Source organism: Lepidochelys olivacea (assembly GCF_965140295.1).
Source record: "Lepidochelys olivacea isolate rLepOli2 genome assembly, chromosome: 27".
NCBI lineage: Eukaryota > Metazoa > Chordata > Testudines > Cheloniidae > Lepidochelys > Lepidochelys olivacea.
This window is the reverse complement of record NC_140437.1, coordinates 15,962,737-15,977,992: the sequence shown is the minus strand read 5'-3', so window position 1 is coordinate 15,977,992 and position 15,256 is coordinate 15,962,737. Positions and strand designations below refer to the sequence as shown.

The 15,256-nt window shown below is 53.7% G+C and overlaps 2 protein-coding genes across 2 annotated transcripts; both read left to right on the top strand.

Annotated features, from left to right (window-relative positions):
- Positions 1–8,161: 8,161 nt before the first annotated feature.
- Positions 8,162–9,208, top strand: LOC311513573 (nuclear factor 7, brain-like; the record flags this gene model as incomplete). The annotated part of the gene is made up of 1 exon (XM_084615494.1): positions 8,162–9,208. One exon carries the CDS (start codon positions 8,162–8,164, stop codon positions 9,206–9,208), a length of 1,047 nt encoding a protein of 348 aa, XP_084471620.1.
- A 624-nt stretch (positions 9,209–9,832) lies between these two features.
- On the top strand, positions 9,833–13,922 carry MIEN1 (migration and invasion enhancer 1). The gene is made up of 4 exons (XM_084615856.1): positions 9,833–9,923; positions 10,803–10,900; positions 11,989–12,065; positions 12,663–13,922. Exons 1-4 carry the CDS (start codon positions 9,865–9,867, stop codon positions 12,744–12,746), a joined length of 318 nt encoding a protein of 105 aa, XP_084471982.1. The 5' UTR covers positions 9,833–9,864; the 3' UTR covers positions 12,747–13,922.
- Positions 13,923–15,256: the final 1,334 nt, after the last annotated feature.

Sequence of the window (15,256 nt, the reverse complement as noted above, 5' to 3'; positions counted from 1 at the left end):
ACGCAGCGGGCACTCCTGTCAGCTGCGCTCGCTGATCTCTGCACAGAGCTGCACGGACGTTCCCAACCCAAAGCCTGCCCAAACAAGCCACGTCAGGCCCAAGACACCCCCAGGCAGCGGGAAAGAGAAGGGACCACAGGGGACAGATGTTAGCCGTGTCGCTTCGTGCACAAGTGGAGGAGGGTGCTCAGGTACCGGTGACCGGTGCAGGATAAGAACCTGACTAGATTAGTCAGCCCACTGCTAAGGGAGAAGAGGGGTGTAGATGTTCTTTCGGGGGGGGGGAGGGGCTGAAAGTCCCTGAGAAGCAGGAATGGGGAGGTAGAGTAACAGGTTCCTCGCTGGTCAGGGCTCAGCTCAGTTCCCAGGTGGGCCCGCGTCCGCATCCCAGCCCTTGTCACCCTCCCACTGGAGAGTCTCAGCAGAGAGGTTCAAATGAGCCCAGGGCAGGGCCTGGAGGAAGTTCTGTGGATAATTAAGGCCCCCCAGTCTCCAGGGAGCCTTTAATTTCACCAGGGCTAACTAAATATTTGGGAGGAGGAATTTCTGAGCCAGGGTTGCCAATCTGAGGCGGGCTCTTGCATGGAGTTAATTTGCAGCACAGGGTTTGTCAGACTGGATCAGACCAGAGTCCAGTTAATTCAGTGTCCCGGCTCCAACAGGGCCCAACATCAGGCATGAGAACCCCTCTAGTGGTCACTTATGGAATAACCCCCATCAGTTAGAGGCGATCTTGCACCCTGAGGCCAGCAGGTTTATTTCCCATTCAAAGTTTCCTCCTGGTTATTTTTTACTCCTTTCGGTTCTAATGCCAGATATTCTTGTTCTCTATGTAAATGCCAATCCTTTTCTAAATCCCGCTAAGCTCATTGATATCATGTGGCAGGGAGTCTCACCGGCTAATCATACTTCATCTGAAAAAATATTTCCTTAAATCTGTTTTAAATTTGCCTCCTTCTAATTTCACTGACTGTCCGATTTCCCCAACCAAACACCACATGCTCTAAAAAGCAGTGCCATGCGCATCCGAGCGGTGCTGGCATCCAGGCGGGATTCAAACGGGATGAAATGAGGGGGAATCTATGGCTCCCTCCCCATCCCAAACTCCTGCCCAAGGGAAAGAGACCTGGCTGGACCAGTAGATGGCAGCACAACCAGGGCTGAGGCTGGATTGGAGCGGTGATAATGAATGAGGATGTTTCCCACAATCCCCAGAAGGGGGCAGGGGTAACCCCAAATTGATCAGAGTACAGTCCCTCCACCTCTACCGTCCTCCTCCCCCAAGGGCCCCAGTGGTTGGGATTGACAGAAGCTCCCGTTTTACTCTCCCAAGCCCCCCAGGATTCTCAGGCGAATGGTCCTGCTGGCAAAGCAGCCGTGAGATCTGGGTTCCTTTGGAGGCTGGTGCCTGCCAGCCTGCTCAGTCCAGCAGGGAGAGTCGGCCCTGGCGTCCCGAGGAAAGAAAAAGCCGTTTATAGCTGTACAATTACAGCGCTGGCTTGGCTGCTGCCGCCTCCCATTCCCATGCAGCACAGAGGCTGAGCTTAGGTTTCCAGGAACAGAAAACTGCTTTCCAGGAACGTTCAGGAGAGCAGCGATTCCAGGCGCCTTCGCAAGCCCGGCCTCCTGGGGAAAAACCCAACAGGACGCAGCAGGATGGCACGCCAATCCCCCGGGGCCGGGAGCAGCCGAGTGCCAGGCCTGGCGAGCCGGGGCTGCTCTGCATCAGACCCATTCTGCTCCCCAGGCGGTTCTTTCCCCTCACTTCTGCGCCCCACCCCACTCTCGCTAAGGCCCTCGTGCCACCTGCCAGCCACGGCCACGTGGGCTTCTTAGCCCGAGCCCGCTGGCTCAGAGAGCAGCCAGGTTCGGCTGGGCTTTGCGTTGTGTTGTCCCCCGTCGTGCCCAGGGTTTGTCTACACTGGAAAGAGAGGGGTGCTCTTGACTCCCGTTAAAATAGCAGAGCAGACAAGGCAACTGTGCTGTCAGCTCCAGTAAAAGCCCGGGGGGCAGCCTGGGGTTGAAGGCGAGCTGCTAACCCCGGTTCAAACTGCAGTGCTGTATCCTGACCGCTGCTTTAACCTGAGGTAAAACCCCTCTGTTCCTGCAGCCTAGATGCACCCTCCGCGCAGGTCCGGTGGCAGCAAATCTCGCAGACCCCCTGGTCATCAGCAATCCTGCTGGACCATGCAGGGACTGGGGGCAGCTGGGGCTTGGTGATGTGGGGCCTGCCGCCGGCTTTGGCCCTCGTGGTCAGTGTGGCTCATGGATATGGGCTCCGTGCTGCTCTCTGTACCGGGCCCAGGGCGATTGCTCTTTCTGATGCCTGGAGGGGAGGGCGTGGGGCCATCAGAGAGCACGGACAATGGCACAGGGTGAGGGGGACGACAGCAGCCTGATGGCGCAACGGGGGGGAGCGGGGGGAGGGATCGCTCAGTGGTTTGAGCATTGGCCTGCTAAACCCAGTGTTGTGAGTTCAATCCTTGAGGGGGCCATTTCGGGATCTGGGGCAAAAATTGGGGATTGGTCCTGCTTTGAGCAGGGGGTTGGACTAGATGATCTCTTGAGGTCCCTTCCAACCCTGATATTCTATGATTCTATGGCAGCGAGGGTTGATGGCACGGGGCAGGAGAGAGGAAGGGAGTCTGGGTTACCGGCTTCGGCTCAGCGTCTGGTCTGCCTCACTGGGCAGCGCTGGCTGCTGCGGGTCCCCCGGAGCTCTGAGAAGCCCCTTGACAGAGGTCAGTAAATCAGCAACACAATGTGCCATTACCACTGGCCCTGCCAGGCAGAGGGCAGGCCCGGCCAGAGCCCCCCCGAGATGTCTGTACTCCACAGGCCCCCTGTGCAGGCCTGACCCCTCTGGGCCCTGCGCAGAACCACTCCCACCCATCCCTGGGTCCCAGCTCCTACAGCCTGGGGCCAAACGTGAGCAGGCCACAACGCTCCCGCTAGCAGCCAGGACAACCCTACGCCTAGCCGTTCCCCTCAGCACCTGCACCCTGTCAGCACCATGCATGCCTGTCGCCCCTCCTCCATGCTCGCTGAACCCCCGTCCGTGTACACCCATGCAAGAGTTCTTCCCCAGAGGGCGAGGGACTCCAGACGTCTGCCCAAAGCCGCAGCTGCATGGCAGGGACCGATGCACCACTGGGCGAGACAGCCAGAGGCGACAGCCCTGGAGGGGCCTGGACAGGATCCCATGCGGCAGGCAGCAGAGGGAGCGGGGAGGAGGAGGGGACGCAGAGAGGCTGGAAGGAGACCAGGGGGCTGAGAGCAGGGCTGATACTATGCCTGGGAACACCTGGGTCTGAATTGTGGGAGCTCATGAAGGAGCCGCCTCTTGTGATGGGAGGTGAGGCTAAATTCTAGGGGCTCCAGCAGCCTCTGGAGGATCAGGGAGCCGGAGCAGGTTTGAGATTTGGTTCTGAGGTGGGGATTGTTACTATGCTGGGTCTGGGCTTGCGTCCTTATGTGCCAGCACCCCTGGTGGCTGCTAACTAGTCTCCACGCGTACCTGCTGAGGCTGCTTAGCCAGTGCCTTGCAGTGCTGCTTCTGCTCCCGCTGGACTCCATGGAGAAGGGAGAAGAGGGTGCTCCTGACGACAGCGGGAGCTGGCTGGGGCCGGGAGAGCCCTGCCGATGTGACGCCGGGACTGCTGTGGGGTGGGCAGGTGCATGCATGCACTTAGTCTATGGCCCCGTCGAGCTAAAGAGAACTTTAGAGATCCTGTCCTGAATTCAGGGACAGTCTGGGCCCGTGAACCACTTGATCCCCATATCCCTCCATTGTACGGGTGGAGAAACTGAGGGACAGAGAAGCGACATAATTTGCCCAGTGCAGGGGTCTGAGGTGGGATCAGAACTCCCGGCTCCCAGCCCAGGGCTCAGCCCAACCCTCTGCAGCTGCACGTGCCAGTTGCTGCATATTTGCAACAGTTGCATATTTGCATGCCAGTTGCTGCATATCTGCGTGCATCCATGTGCGCATACGCATTAGTGCGCGCGCGTGCACCTCCACACAGACACATGCATCCGTGCACACCCCCAGGCACATGTATTTGTGCACGCACACACAGCCACGTGCACGTGCAAAAGATTGACACACCGATTTATACACTGGCAGGGCTGGGTCCCCAGGCGGGCAGGCAGCAGGCCCAGAAGCTCCCACGGCTGTCCCTTGTGTCGCCCCTGCCTCTTAAGTGGCGCTGCGAGGGTCTCGCGGCAGGTGGGACCCTGCGCTGCAGAGAGGAGATGGCCCCTTGGGGAGGGAGCGATTACCTTGCAGTGGGAGGTCATGCTGAGTGTCCCATTCTGCTCAGGGTACGCCTGCGCCTTCCCCGGGGGGCCCCGCTTGCCGGGGCAGGCGCAGCAGAAGACCACCCCCACGGCCTCCTTCCAGTGGAGCAGCCTGCTCTCTTGCATAACCCGATTCGTCTCTCCCGGAGCCGGCACTCTTCCGCGGCTTCCACCCGACGCCTTCCCAGGGTTCCCCCACCCCGTTGCTGCAGCTCTTGGGCTAAATCCCAGTGCCTTCCACGTGGTTTTCACAGGCTGCCTCCCCCCTCCTTTCCTCTTCCCCTCTTTAATTGGCAAACGGCCCCATTAACAAGGGCGGGCTCCAAGGGCCCAAGCTTTACTGCCATCCGCCCAGCTCCAGCCCCAATTCCGAAATGACTCAGCTGGCCGAGCGGGCAGCTCCCTTCCAGCCCTGCACACGCAGCCGCAGCGAGGGCCCCGAACACTTCACACTCGTGTGATGATAGAGCTGGATGTTTCAAATAGTGACAAGACCAGCACTGAGCCGGGACCTCCCCCCGCTCCGGCTCGCCGGCCTCCGCACCTGCCTGCCCCTGGGCTCCCGTCCTTCTCCCTTCACAACCAGAATAAAGGGGAAGCCAGTTGTTCCGTTGCGTGCTGGAATTCCCATGTGCTGACGCGTAGAGTGGCACTTACCCCCGGATCCTGAGCACCGCAGACTCCACCTGGTGCCAAGCCATGTCACGAGCTATTTCTGGCTGCCGGAGGGTGAGGGGAGGCAGGACGTAAGCACTCAGGATTCCTCACTGGCAGGAAACCCTGGACTCTGCCACCGACTGGAAGTGGCGCATTGAAGAGAAGTGGGGGTGGGAAGGCACCCTGACCTACTGCACCCTGATGTGCCCCACCCCTTTAAGACACCATGGAGCACCCTGCTGCTTGCGTGCGGGTTACCAATCAGGGTCAGCCTGGTTTTGCCTGGACCCAAGGGGCTCCTGGCACCTTCAGCCTGCTGCCAAACATACTCACCACCAGCGCTGCAGCAAGGAAAGGGTTACTGGCATTGCCACTCTCCTCTGGTATCTCACCCTGCCCCTGTGTGGTGCTTTCATTTACAACAAGGGCAGCTGCACTCCAGTGGGGCTGTGCCCCTCCAGCCATTGTGCTGGCACGGGGTGGGGTGCTCACTGGTTTGTAACTTGGCTTTGCAGGACGCTGATCCAGCTGGTTCAGATCCTGGCTCAGGACAGACCCAGGGACCAGCGGATCAGGGTCTCACATAGGGTTGATCTAAACCCTGGAGATCATGGTGAAACCCAAGTGCAGTGGGGCAGCAGCATGGTTCGTTCTCCTCACTCTAGGGGAGGGGCAAGGCCTCCCTTGACACTTCCCATTCCGCCACCTGCTCAAGTGAGGGGTAAAATCTGGGGCCTGTTTTTCAGGGAGCATGGGGAGGGCTGGAATTTCCTGGGGAAGAGGCACTGGAACCAGAGACACTGGGGGGTACAGCAGCACCCTCTGGCTTGAAGTAAGAGTAGCCACCGAATGCGGAGCTTCTGCCATGTACAGGGGTTAGGGTTTTGTTCAGTGGCTTTCAGCAGCCGCACCATACAAATTGTTCCAGCCCCGTCCCTGACAAGCTCTGCTGCCTCTGGTCCCATGGGTGAGAAACGCCAAGGCCACTGATTTGTTGGTTTCTCTCCTCTGGCTTTATAATCTCAGAGCTGGATCTGCAACTCCAGGTGCCACCACAGATTTACAAACCTGCACTGCGAGAGAGGGGTGGATATTCCATCCCATGGCACCGCCAGTTCTAGACTGGATGCCTTTCTGGGAGATGTTTAGCCAAATGACTGGGTTCCGTTTAGGGGTAACTGGGTGAGATTCTCTGGCCTCTCTTATGCAGGGGTCAGACGAGATGATCAAAAGATCCCTTCTGGCTTTCAGATCTATGCACCTATGGACAATGTCACCATCTCCACACCCTGTATACGGACCATCTGCACAGAGCAGGGTATCATCGGCCAGCTATGACTGAGCACAGCTCCACTTACTCCAGAGGCAAACAGCAGGTCAGCTGGGGCAGCCCGTGGCTTGAAGAATCTGCCTCTGGCCGCTGGTTTTAAAAGTTTAGCTGGATTCCGCCTTACATCCTGCATGTTGCATTGTGCACAGTTGCTACTTGAGGCAGCTTTGTCCCACACCCAGCCTCGATGCTGCCTTGCTGCGGAGATTTCACGCACCCACAGACCAGGAGGCATTAGGGTGAGAGAGAGGAAATGAGGCAGAGGTGAGTGTGACGGGGATCCCTGGGGTGCAGCCTGAGACCATGGGATCGCTCTGCCCCCTTAACTCTCCAGCCTGGGCTGTCTCTCACAATGCTTTGCTCGTGACAAACAGCAAACCCCTTCAGGTGCTGTGATCACTCAGCACAACCTCATGTGGAGCCCCCACACCCAGCTAGAGTGCATGAATGCTCCCAGAGCCACTCATGAAACACATAGAGAAAGGCACCAGCCAAATCCCCGCAGCTCCAAGCCTTGTATCTCAGGAATATACCGTCCTGCACTGCTCAAGACAAGCAGTGCAAATTTATGAATTGATTCAACACTTCATCAGTGGAAAGTGGATATACACCAGCCTTCGCAAAACCTGAGCAGATTTGCCACATACTTCGTACAAACTCACTGGTAAAGATAAATAGTAAAAGAAGTTTATTGCCAGAAAAGGTAGATTTTAAGTGATTATAAGTGATAGGCAAAAAGTCAGAGTTAGTTACCAAAATAAAATATATTATATTTATAAGCACGCAGTCTAAACTCTCAGCTCTATTAAATTGGGCAACATCTAGATTAAGCAGTTTTTCTCACCCACTGGATACTGCAGTCCTTAATATACAGGTTTGTCCCTTAAACCTGGGCCAGTCTCCTCTGTTGGAGTCTTCAGTCTTCTCAGTGTCTTTGTTGCTTGTGGCATAGGTGGGGGGCTGGAGAGAGGCCCAGCATGTGGCCAGTGCCTGTTTTATACTCTTAGTTCATGTGCTTGGAGAACACAAGTCCAGGCATGTCTGGTGGGCATTGCTTGTGGGCCAGGGAAGGTTGAGGAATTCCCCTGGTATGGCCTTATGCAGGTGAGTCATTGCATTGTAGCTCCCTTGCTGGACAATGGCTGGTGATGTTTGCCCAGCACCCACCGGGGGTTGGTTACCTCCCTTGTCATTATCTCCCTTGTCATTGTCTCTGGAGAGCTAGTATCTGGGCACCTCCCAAACCCATAGCATATTTTAGTGACAACCATACAGGACATTCTCATAACCTCATATGAATTGATGATATACATATTTTGATGGAACAATAGGTTTCAGCACACCATAACCTTTCCCCTGATACCTCACACGGCCTGCTTTATATGCAAGATCACAATTCTATATAAATGAGGAATATGGGGGTTACAGGGCGCTCCCCCATGGTATAGAATGTCACAGTGAGAGAATCTAGATGTGCTCAGATGGCAGGCCTGGTGGGTATTTCAAACTCAGCCTTTATTCCACTGCAAGCTTTGTACTGTAGATAAGGAGAGGTCTCCAGCCTTTGGCAAACACCAGCAGATTTCACAAGCAAGGAGTACCTGGCTGGGCTCCTCCCACTGCATTCAGAGAAACTGAAACTTATGCACTACTTAGTGAAGAACTGGTAACCAGGACTTGTCCCAGGGCCAGTGGGGCTGGGCTTTGCAGTACCTTGCTTCCTGTGCACCGTGGACAGCTGTTGCCTTTAAGAAGTGTAACCCTGCTGGAGTGCCAGCAGATCCAGCTGTGGCGAAACCCCACCGAAGGGTTGCTAAATTCCCATCAGTACAGCTGAAGCAGCAGAGGGACGGGAAGGAGGGCAGTGGTTCTGCCATGGAGGCTCCTCAGAGGCACCCAGTGGGGCAGAGTTGTGATAAAGAAATAGAAGACGTGGTCTGTAACTTCCTGGAGGCTCAAGAGGGTGTGGAAAAGCTCCAGAGCTGCTACAAGAAAAGGATCCAGGCTACTCAGAACGACCTGCAGTCCCTTCGGGAGGAGGTGATGGGGGACTTCCGAAAGATGCACAGCTTCCTGTATGCTGAGGAGCAATCTGTGATGGCCAAGATTGGCCAAGAAGAGAAGCAGGTACTCAGTCGCCTGGAGAACAGAGTGACAAACATCACCAAGAGGGCAGCTTGTGTTCTGGAGCTAATGGATTACTTGAGTGAGGTGGAGGACCATGATGGGCACCTAACAGGTATGGCTGATAGCCAGGTGGATCATCTAAAGGCAGAGCTGACTAGGCGTAGCAAGGAGCTGAGACACTACAGGCCCGCTGTCCTCTCCAGCCCTTCTCTGACGTACATGGTTTGTAGAAGGATGCTGTGGTATGTGATGCGGTCTGCTCTGGAGCGCCTCACCCTGGACCCGAAGACAGCCCATTCGCACCTGCAGCTCTCCGAAGACCTGAAATCGGCAAAACTGGGACCCAGTGCCCAGGCTGTCCTGGAGGACCCCCAGCGCTTTGAGCCATGTCTTTATGTCCTCTGCTCTCAGGCTTTCCGCGCAGGCAGGCACTACTGGGAGGTGAGCGTTGGGGGCAAAAGCAACTGGGTGATTGGGGTAGCCAGCCACTGTGTCAACCGCAAGGCAACAGAAGATCTCAAACCTGAAAATGGATACTGGGCCCTTCGGAAGATACCCGGCAACCGTTACTATGCCCTGTCCTCACCCCCAGCCCTCCTGACCCTGGATTCCAGCCCCACGCAGGTGGGCATTTGCCTGGACTATGAGAGCGGCAGGGTTGGGTTTTACGACGCCGAGTGCATGGCAGAGATCTGCACCCTCGGGGGCAACTTCCAGGAGCCCTTGCACCCTTTCTTCTGCCCCGGCCTGGTGCTGGCCGAGCAGGACTATGAGCCTCTCCGGGTGTGCAATTAGAGCAGGGAGAGGGAGAGCGGCCGCATCGCCACCGCTGCCCCCACCCTGGTTCCCTCAGCAAATGGGGGGCGGGGGGGCGGTCGGGGGGGGGCGAAGTTAACTGCGAAGTGACGGTTTCAGATCGGTGAAAGGAAAGAGGCGAAATAAACCAAGTGCTGCCCCGCGACGCCTGGGCGAGTTTCATTTGCGGGGGGCTTGGGGCGCGAGTGGGATCAGGGGATCCTGGCCCAGGGCCCCCCCAGAGAGGATGAGACGGGCTTTCGCAAGCAGGAGGTTCAAAACGCGGGCGGGCGGCGGGCAGGGGTTGGGGAGGCGCCCGCAGGGAAACAAAACCTGGGCCGGGGGGGGGTGTCTCCCCAAAACAAACACGAGACGGGGGTGCCTGGGCCTGAGGGGCTCGGCCCCTATGTGTGGGAGGTGGGGGGGGAAGAGGATCAGTTATGGGGGGGGCTGGTGAGCTGGGGGGGGAGGGGGATCAGACCGGGGGGGAGGGGGGGGCTGGTGAGCTGGGGGGGGAAGGGAGGCTGCAGTTCCCCGCTCCGCCGCCAGGGGCCGCTAGAGCGCGGGGCCGGCGGCGGCGGGAGAGGCGGATCCCGGAAGCGCCCCCTGCACGTGACCAGGGAAGCCGGAAGCGCGAGCGGGTTGAGGGGGCCGGGATGAGCGGAGGGTCCGAGCCGGCGGCGCCCGCCGGGCTCCGCATCGTGGTGGAGTATTGGTGAGAGGCCGCCCCCCCCCGCGGGATGGGGCGCTACGGGGGCTACAGGGGCGGCGTGGGCAGGGGTGTTTGTCGTGGGCTCTCGGCCGGGTGGGTCCTAGGGGGGCTGTGGGGGCTGTTGGGGGGGCTGTTGGGAGCATTGGGGGGCTCTTGGGGGCCTTGGGTTGGAGGTTGTTTGGGCTCTTGGGGGGGCTGTTGGGAGCATTGGGGGGCTCTTGGGGGCCTTGGGTTGGAGGTTGTGTGGGCTCTTGGGGGGGCTGTTGGGAGCATTGGGGGGCTCTTGGGGGCCTTGGGTTGGAGGTTGTGTGGGCTCTTGGGGGGCTGTTGGGAGCATTGGGGGGCTCTAGGGGGTTTTGGGGGCTGTTGGGAGCATGGGGGGTTGGGAGGCTCGGGTTGGAGGTTGTGTGGGCTTTTGGGGAGCGGTTGGGAGCATTGGGGGGTTGGGGGGGCTCTTGGGGGGTTGGAGATTGGGTGGGCTCTTGGGGGGCTGTTGGAGCATGGGGGGTTGTGTGGGCTGCAGAGGGGATCTTGTCATGGAGGGAATGTGGTCGGGGAGTGTTTAGTGGTGGGCTAAATTAGGCAGAGTGGAGTTATTGGCAGTTCACAGAGAGGGGACTGTAGTTTAATGAGTGCCTAGGGGGATGTGAGGTTCAGTGGGAATATGATGGGGTGATGGTCTTTAAGGGGATGCCCCATATCCATTCCACCATCTTTGCGTGTTGCTCTGCAGTTCAGCTCCCACTAGATCTTTGCTCTGTATAGCAATGCATTGAAATTTGTCTTCCTCATGTTAGCCTCTCAGCAGCTCCAGTAGCCTCTCCAAAGCTTTACCCTGTGTGTGTCTTTTTCAACCATCTGTTTTTTTTCCTTTTTTATCAGTGAGCCCTGTGGGTTTGAGTCCACTTACCTGGAATTGGCAAGTGCAGTGAAAGAAGAGTACCCAGATATAGAAATCGAATCCAGGCTTGGGGGGAAAGGTAGGATTTTCCACCAAACTTTCGCAACTACTTAGGTGCTACCATGCCAACCTTGCAGCCTCAAAGCTTTGTCCTCTAAAGGCCACCTAGGTGACATGTCTTGTGTATTGGCAAATAATTCAAGGGTGAAAGGGGTTAAAAGTGCAGAGAGGAGGAGACTGCTTTGGTCCCATACACATGGTTTTCCTAGAGGATATGTAACTCATTGGGCCAGGACCTGCTAACCACAAGAACTGCCTCTTTCTGCAGCCAACTGAGAATGTCGGGCTCAACAGGAATGCAGCAAGTGATGGATCTCAGTTTGAAACCTTCAGGACCGTGGGGCAGGGCTTTTTTGGTTGAGATTCATGGTATGGAATGCCCTTTTACCAGTGACCTGCTGGAATCTGCATCTTCTAGGGCCCTGGGCAGGACAAAGCTATGTGCATATAAAGAATCCTCTTTATGTTTGCTACACCCCAGACCAGTCTTGTCTTATCACGAGGGACTCTATGCCACATATGCACACGACCCAGTCTGTCCCTGCTTAGCACATGGTGTCTGACAAGGTCACTGCCTCAGACCAAGTGATGTGGGCAGTAATCTTAATGGGGGAGAGGATACTTAACATTATTCAGGTGGGTTCAATTGTACGAGGATGTTGGGATATTACTGTACACAGAAACTGATCTTTAACTGCAAATTTGAAGCTGTGTAATCTAATACAGCAGGACTCCTGGGTTCTGTATTTGAATGTCACGCCTTTTGGGTGACCAGGGGCAAGTCATGTGGCTTGCTTTCCTCTTCTGTAAAGCGAGGATAATAGTTCCTGACCTCATGGTGAGGTTGTGAGGTGTAGGACATTTTATGCAGCTCTTCGAGATCCTTGGATTAAAAGCACATATTTTAAGACAGACCTAGCACAGGCTTATAGCATAGCATCAGTTAGATAGGTTTTTCCTTGTTTGCTGTCTGTATGCTTAAACTGACTGAATGCCCTGATCTTCAGCATTGAGTAAGTGATCCTGTGGGACTGATCAGTGAATTAAAAATGTAGTTTGGAAGTGTCTGTGGATTGTTACAGCTCGGTTGTGTTTACTGTTTTTAAGGTGCCTTTGAAATTGAAATCAATGGGCAGCTTGTCTTCTCCAAACTAGAGAATGGTGGCTTTCCTTATGAGAAGGATGTAAGTATCCAGATTCCAGCTTGACCCTTGCATCAGCCTGTGTGGAATGTGCCTATAGGGACGCTCCTGTTTACAACAACCCCTTTCTGACGGAGAAGCTTTCTATTTTTGGAAGTGACAGGCTTTTCAAAGGCATTTCATCATCCTAGGGCTTTGCTACTCTCCTCATAATATATCAAGGCACATTTCAAACTGAAGGGCATGTTATTACAATCAGAACCCTGCTGCCTGTAACAAGAATTCAGACACCATCCTGGACCCTGCTTTAGTGCAGCTTAAACCACAAACTGTTGTCTGCCTCTAATATTACTTGGCTTAGAAACTTTGGCCAGCATTTTCAAAAATGAGTAGTGATTTTTGGATGCCTGGCTTGAGACACCTTTTAAGGTATCTTGATTTTTCAGAAAGGGGGTGCATAGCATCTTCTGAGAGTCCAGTCCTTGAAACTGTTTCAGGCTGAGCCCACAAGATCAGTAGACACTACTGCAATTTTGGCCCATGCGTGTGGAGAGGGCTCAGTAATTCTTCTCCATTAGAGGCCTATGGGAGAATCTTTGGAGGGATTAATGCCTTTCCATTCTGTCTCTTGTTCTTTAGCTCATTGAAGCAATAAGAAGAGCCAGAAATGGGGAACCACTCGAAAAAATCACCAACAGCCGTCCCCCCTGTGTCATCCTGTAGCCCCGGCAGCACCCTCGTCACTACATGTGTTCTGTTCTGATCACCTTCAGCTCTGCCCATCCACTCTTAAATCTCATTACCTTGCTGCTTTGCTCCTCTCTGCCTTCTGGCTTAATTATTTTACTATATGGCCAGGCAGCTTCATGTGTGGAAGAGACATCAAGGTAACTTGAATCTCTAACGTTGCTGTACAAAGAGGCTTGTGAGGAATGGCATCACATCAGGTGACTTGGGACTGGAGATGGGTTAGCTGAGAGCTTACTACATGTTGCTGTTGGGGAGGAATGACTAAACTTTGGTACTACTTTGTGCATGCCCTCTAACCCCAGACAGCCACCCAAACCCCAAGGAGGAGGAGAGCAGCCTCATGCCATCATTTTCTACCCCCTTCCATTCCGTAAATGTCCCCGTTTCTCCTATTTCTGTAGCACATACATGGGCAACTTCTTGCCTTGCTGTCACCCTCCCTTAAAATCCAAGTAGGTTGGGTGGAGTCTACCAGAGACCAGATTGCCCTTCCTGTCCCCACCAGGGATTCTAAGTGCGCTGAGGAAGCTCTGCCTGTTTTGGTTAGCACTGTGGTAACATGGAAATGAGAGAGGCTTCCTGCCATAGAGTAAGAGATAGTCAGTGTTTTGGGGCAGAGAACTGACCACAGTGGTTATGAAGACCTGGTGATTTGGATCAGAAGGTTTTAGAGAAGAACTGAATTGTTCTTAAATGCTAAATACTATTGTTAATCATTTAAAAATACCCTTGTCACTGTTCAGACCAGTGCTAAAGCAGGATCAATTAGACATCAGTTTTTGGATAGTAAAATCCCTTTCTTATTTTCCTCTCCTCCTGCGAGAACCATAATTAGTGACTGACTTCTAATTGCCCATCTGCTCCCTGCAGAAAACTTCCCCCTCCACTCCACTCCACTCCTCCTGTTTAACACCCAATTTTCACTTTTCTATTGTCATGACTTTGCCCTTTGACACTGAATGCCAAGGGGGTGAATGAGCTAAAGGATAAAGTGCTAAGTGACTTAAGAGAATGCTGGTGTTAAAGATAAGAACCTGGCAGTGCCAATGAAATTCTGGCTACCCAGTGTCTAATTTATGCTTTAAGGGAGGGTGATTCTATTTATTATAGACTGTGTATTAAAAAAAAAAAAAAAAAAAAGCCAGTAGTAAATAAAATCACAGTAAAACCTTGTTCCTTTTTTACTTTGTCGGGGAGTATAAATGACCGGGGAGATTATTACTGTGTTATAAGATAGGGGTACAGTGCACTGGGCTATGAAAGCTTTGAAACTCTAGCTGTGGTTACAGTAGCGGGCAGGTGAATATTGTTCATGGATTTCAGTCACCTGGAACTCTGGGTTGCCCAAAATATGTCGCTTGAGGGTTGCAACCCCTTTGATTAGAAAGGTTGTTCAGAGAAAACCGTTTTATTTGCGCTTGTGGGTGCCGTATGCTAGATGAATAATTTTGCACTTGTAAAAAGTGTTTTTGTGCACTGAGATAGCGAACGATGTAAAATCCTAGTGGAGACAAAAGGCATAGGGAGCTTTTTACCTGCATGCAGCTAGATGAGGTCAATCCCTGTACCCCCTGAGGTTGATCTGGTCTAGCTGCATGCAGGTAAAAAACTCCCTATGCCTTTGTCTTCACTAGGATTTTACATCGTTCGCTATCTCAGTGCACAGACACACTTTTTTTTTTTTGGCAGCGAAGACAGCTTCATTTTACGAAGAGAGAACCTGAGGCAAAAGGCCAAGGGACTGCCTTGAGTGCAGATGAAACGCGCAAGTTTGCTATCTCAATGTAGAAACGCACTGTTTTTGCAGCAGGTACTCAAAGGAGATTTTCCTAATGGGTGAAAGGATTAGGCCTTGTCTACGCTGTCAGAGCGTACACTTGAGTGCTTCAGTGTAGACACTACCTACGCTGACGGAAGGGGTTGTCCCATTGTTTTAGGTAATCCAGCTCTACACAGAGAATTGGGTTGGTTTAACAATGCCACTCAGGGGTTTGGGTTTTTCACACCCCTGACCGATGTTGTTAAACCAATCTATTTTTCTAGTGTAGCCCAGCCCTAAGTTAGTGTTTAGAAATTGTGCATACACAGGAAGGTTAGGCTCTGAGTATTTCAATGCCAGTATGGGTTCCCTGATTAGAAAAGCAAATGAGTTAAAAGATAGAAGGTGAACAGCTCAGATGTGTTAATGTTTCACAGCTAGCAAGCTCCTTGGCTCAAAGCATAATGGCTGCTGGAATATACAGAAGACAGAGCTGACAGGATGGGCCAAGTGCTCATTAATATCACAAAATGCTCTTTCTCTCTAGTGAAAACAACATTGACGAAGAAATTTGAGACTGTCTCCTTCAGTTAGCTTGGCTGGAGACTTGGATAGGATTCATAGTTCAGCAAATTGGGCAGAAATATTTCTTCTCAGATTTTTCTTTAATGGCGAGAAAAAATTACTTTACTCTCCCCTTTGGTATGTTTTCCATCTTAATGAG

Coding starts and splice junctions, on each gene's coding strand:
- MIEN1 (XM_084615856.1), top strand. CDS start 9,865: ATGAGCGGAGGGTCCGAGCCGGCGGCGCCCGCCGGGCTCCGCATCGTG. Junction 10,901..11,988: donor ATCCAGGCTTGGGGGGAAAG/GTAGGATTTTCC, acceptor ACTGTTTTTAAG/GTGCCTTTGAAATTGAAATC. Junction 12,066..12,662: donor GCTTTCCTTATGAGAAGGAT/GTAAGTATCCAG, acceptor CTTGTTCTTTAG/CTCATTGAAGCAATAAGAAG.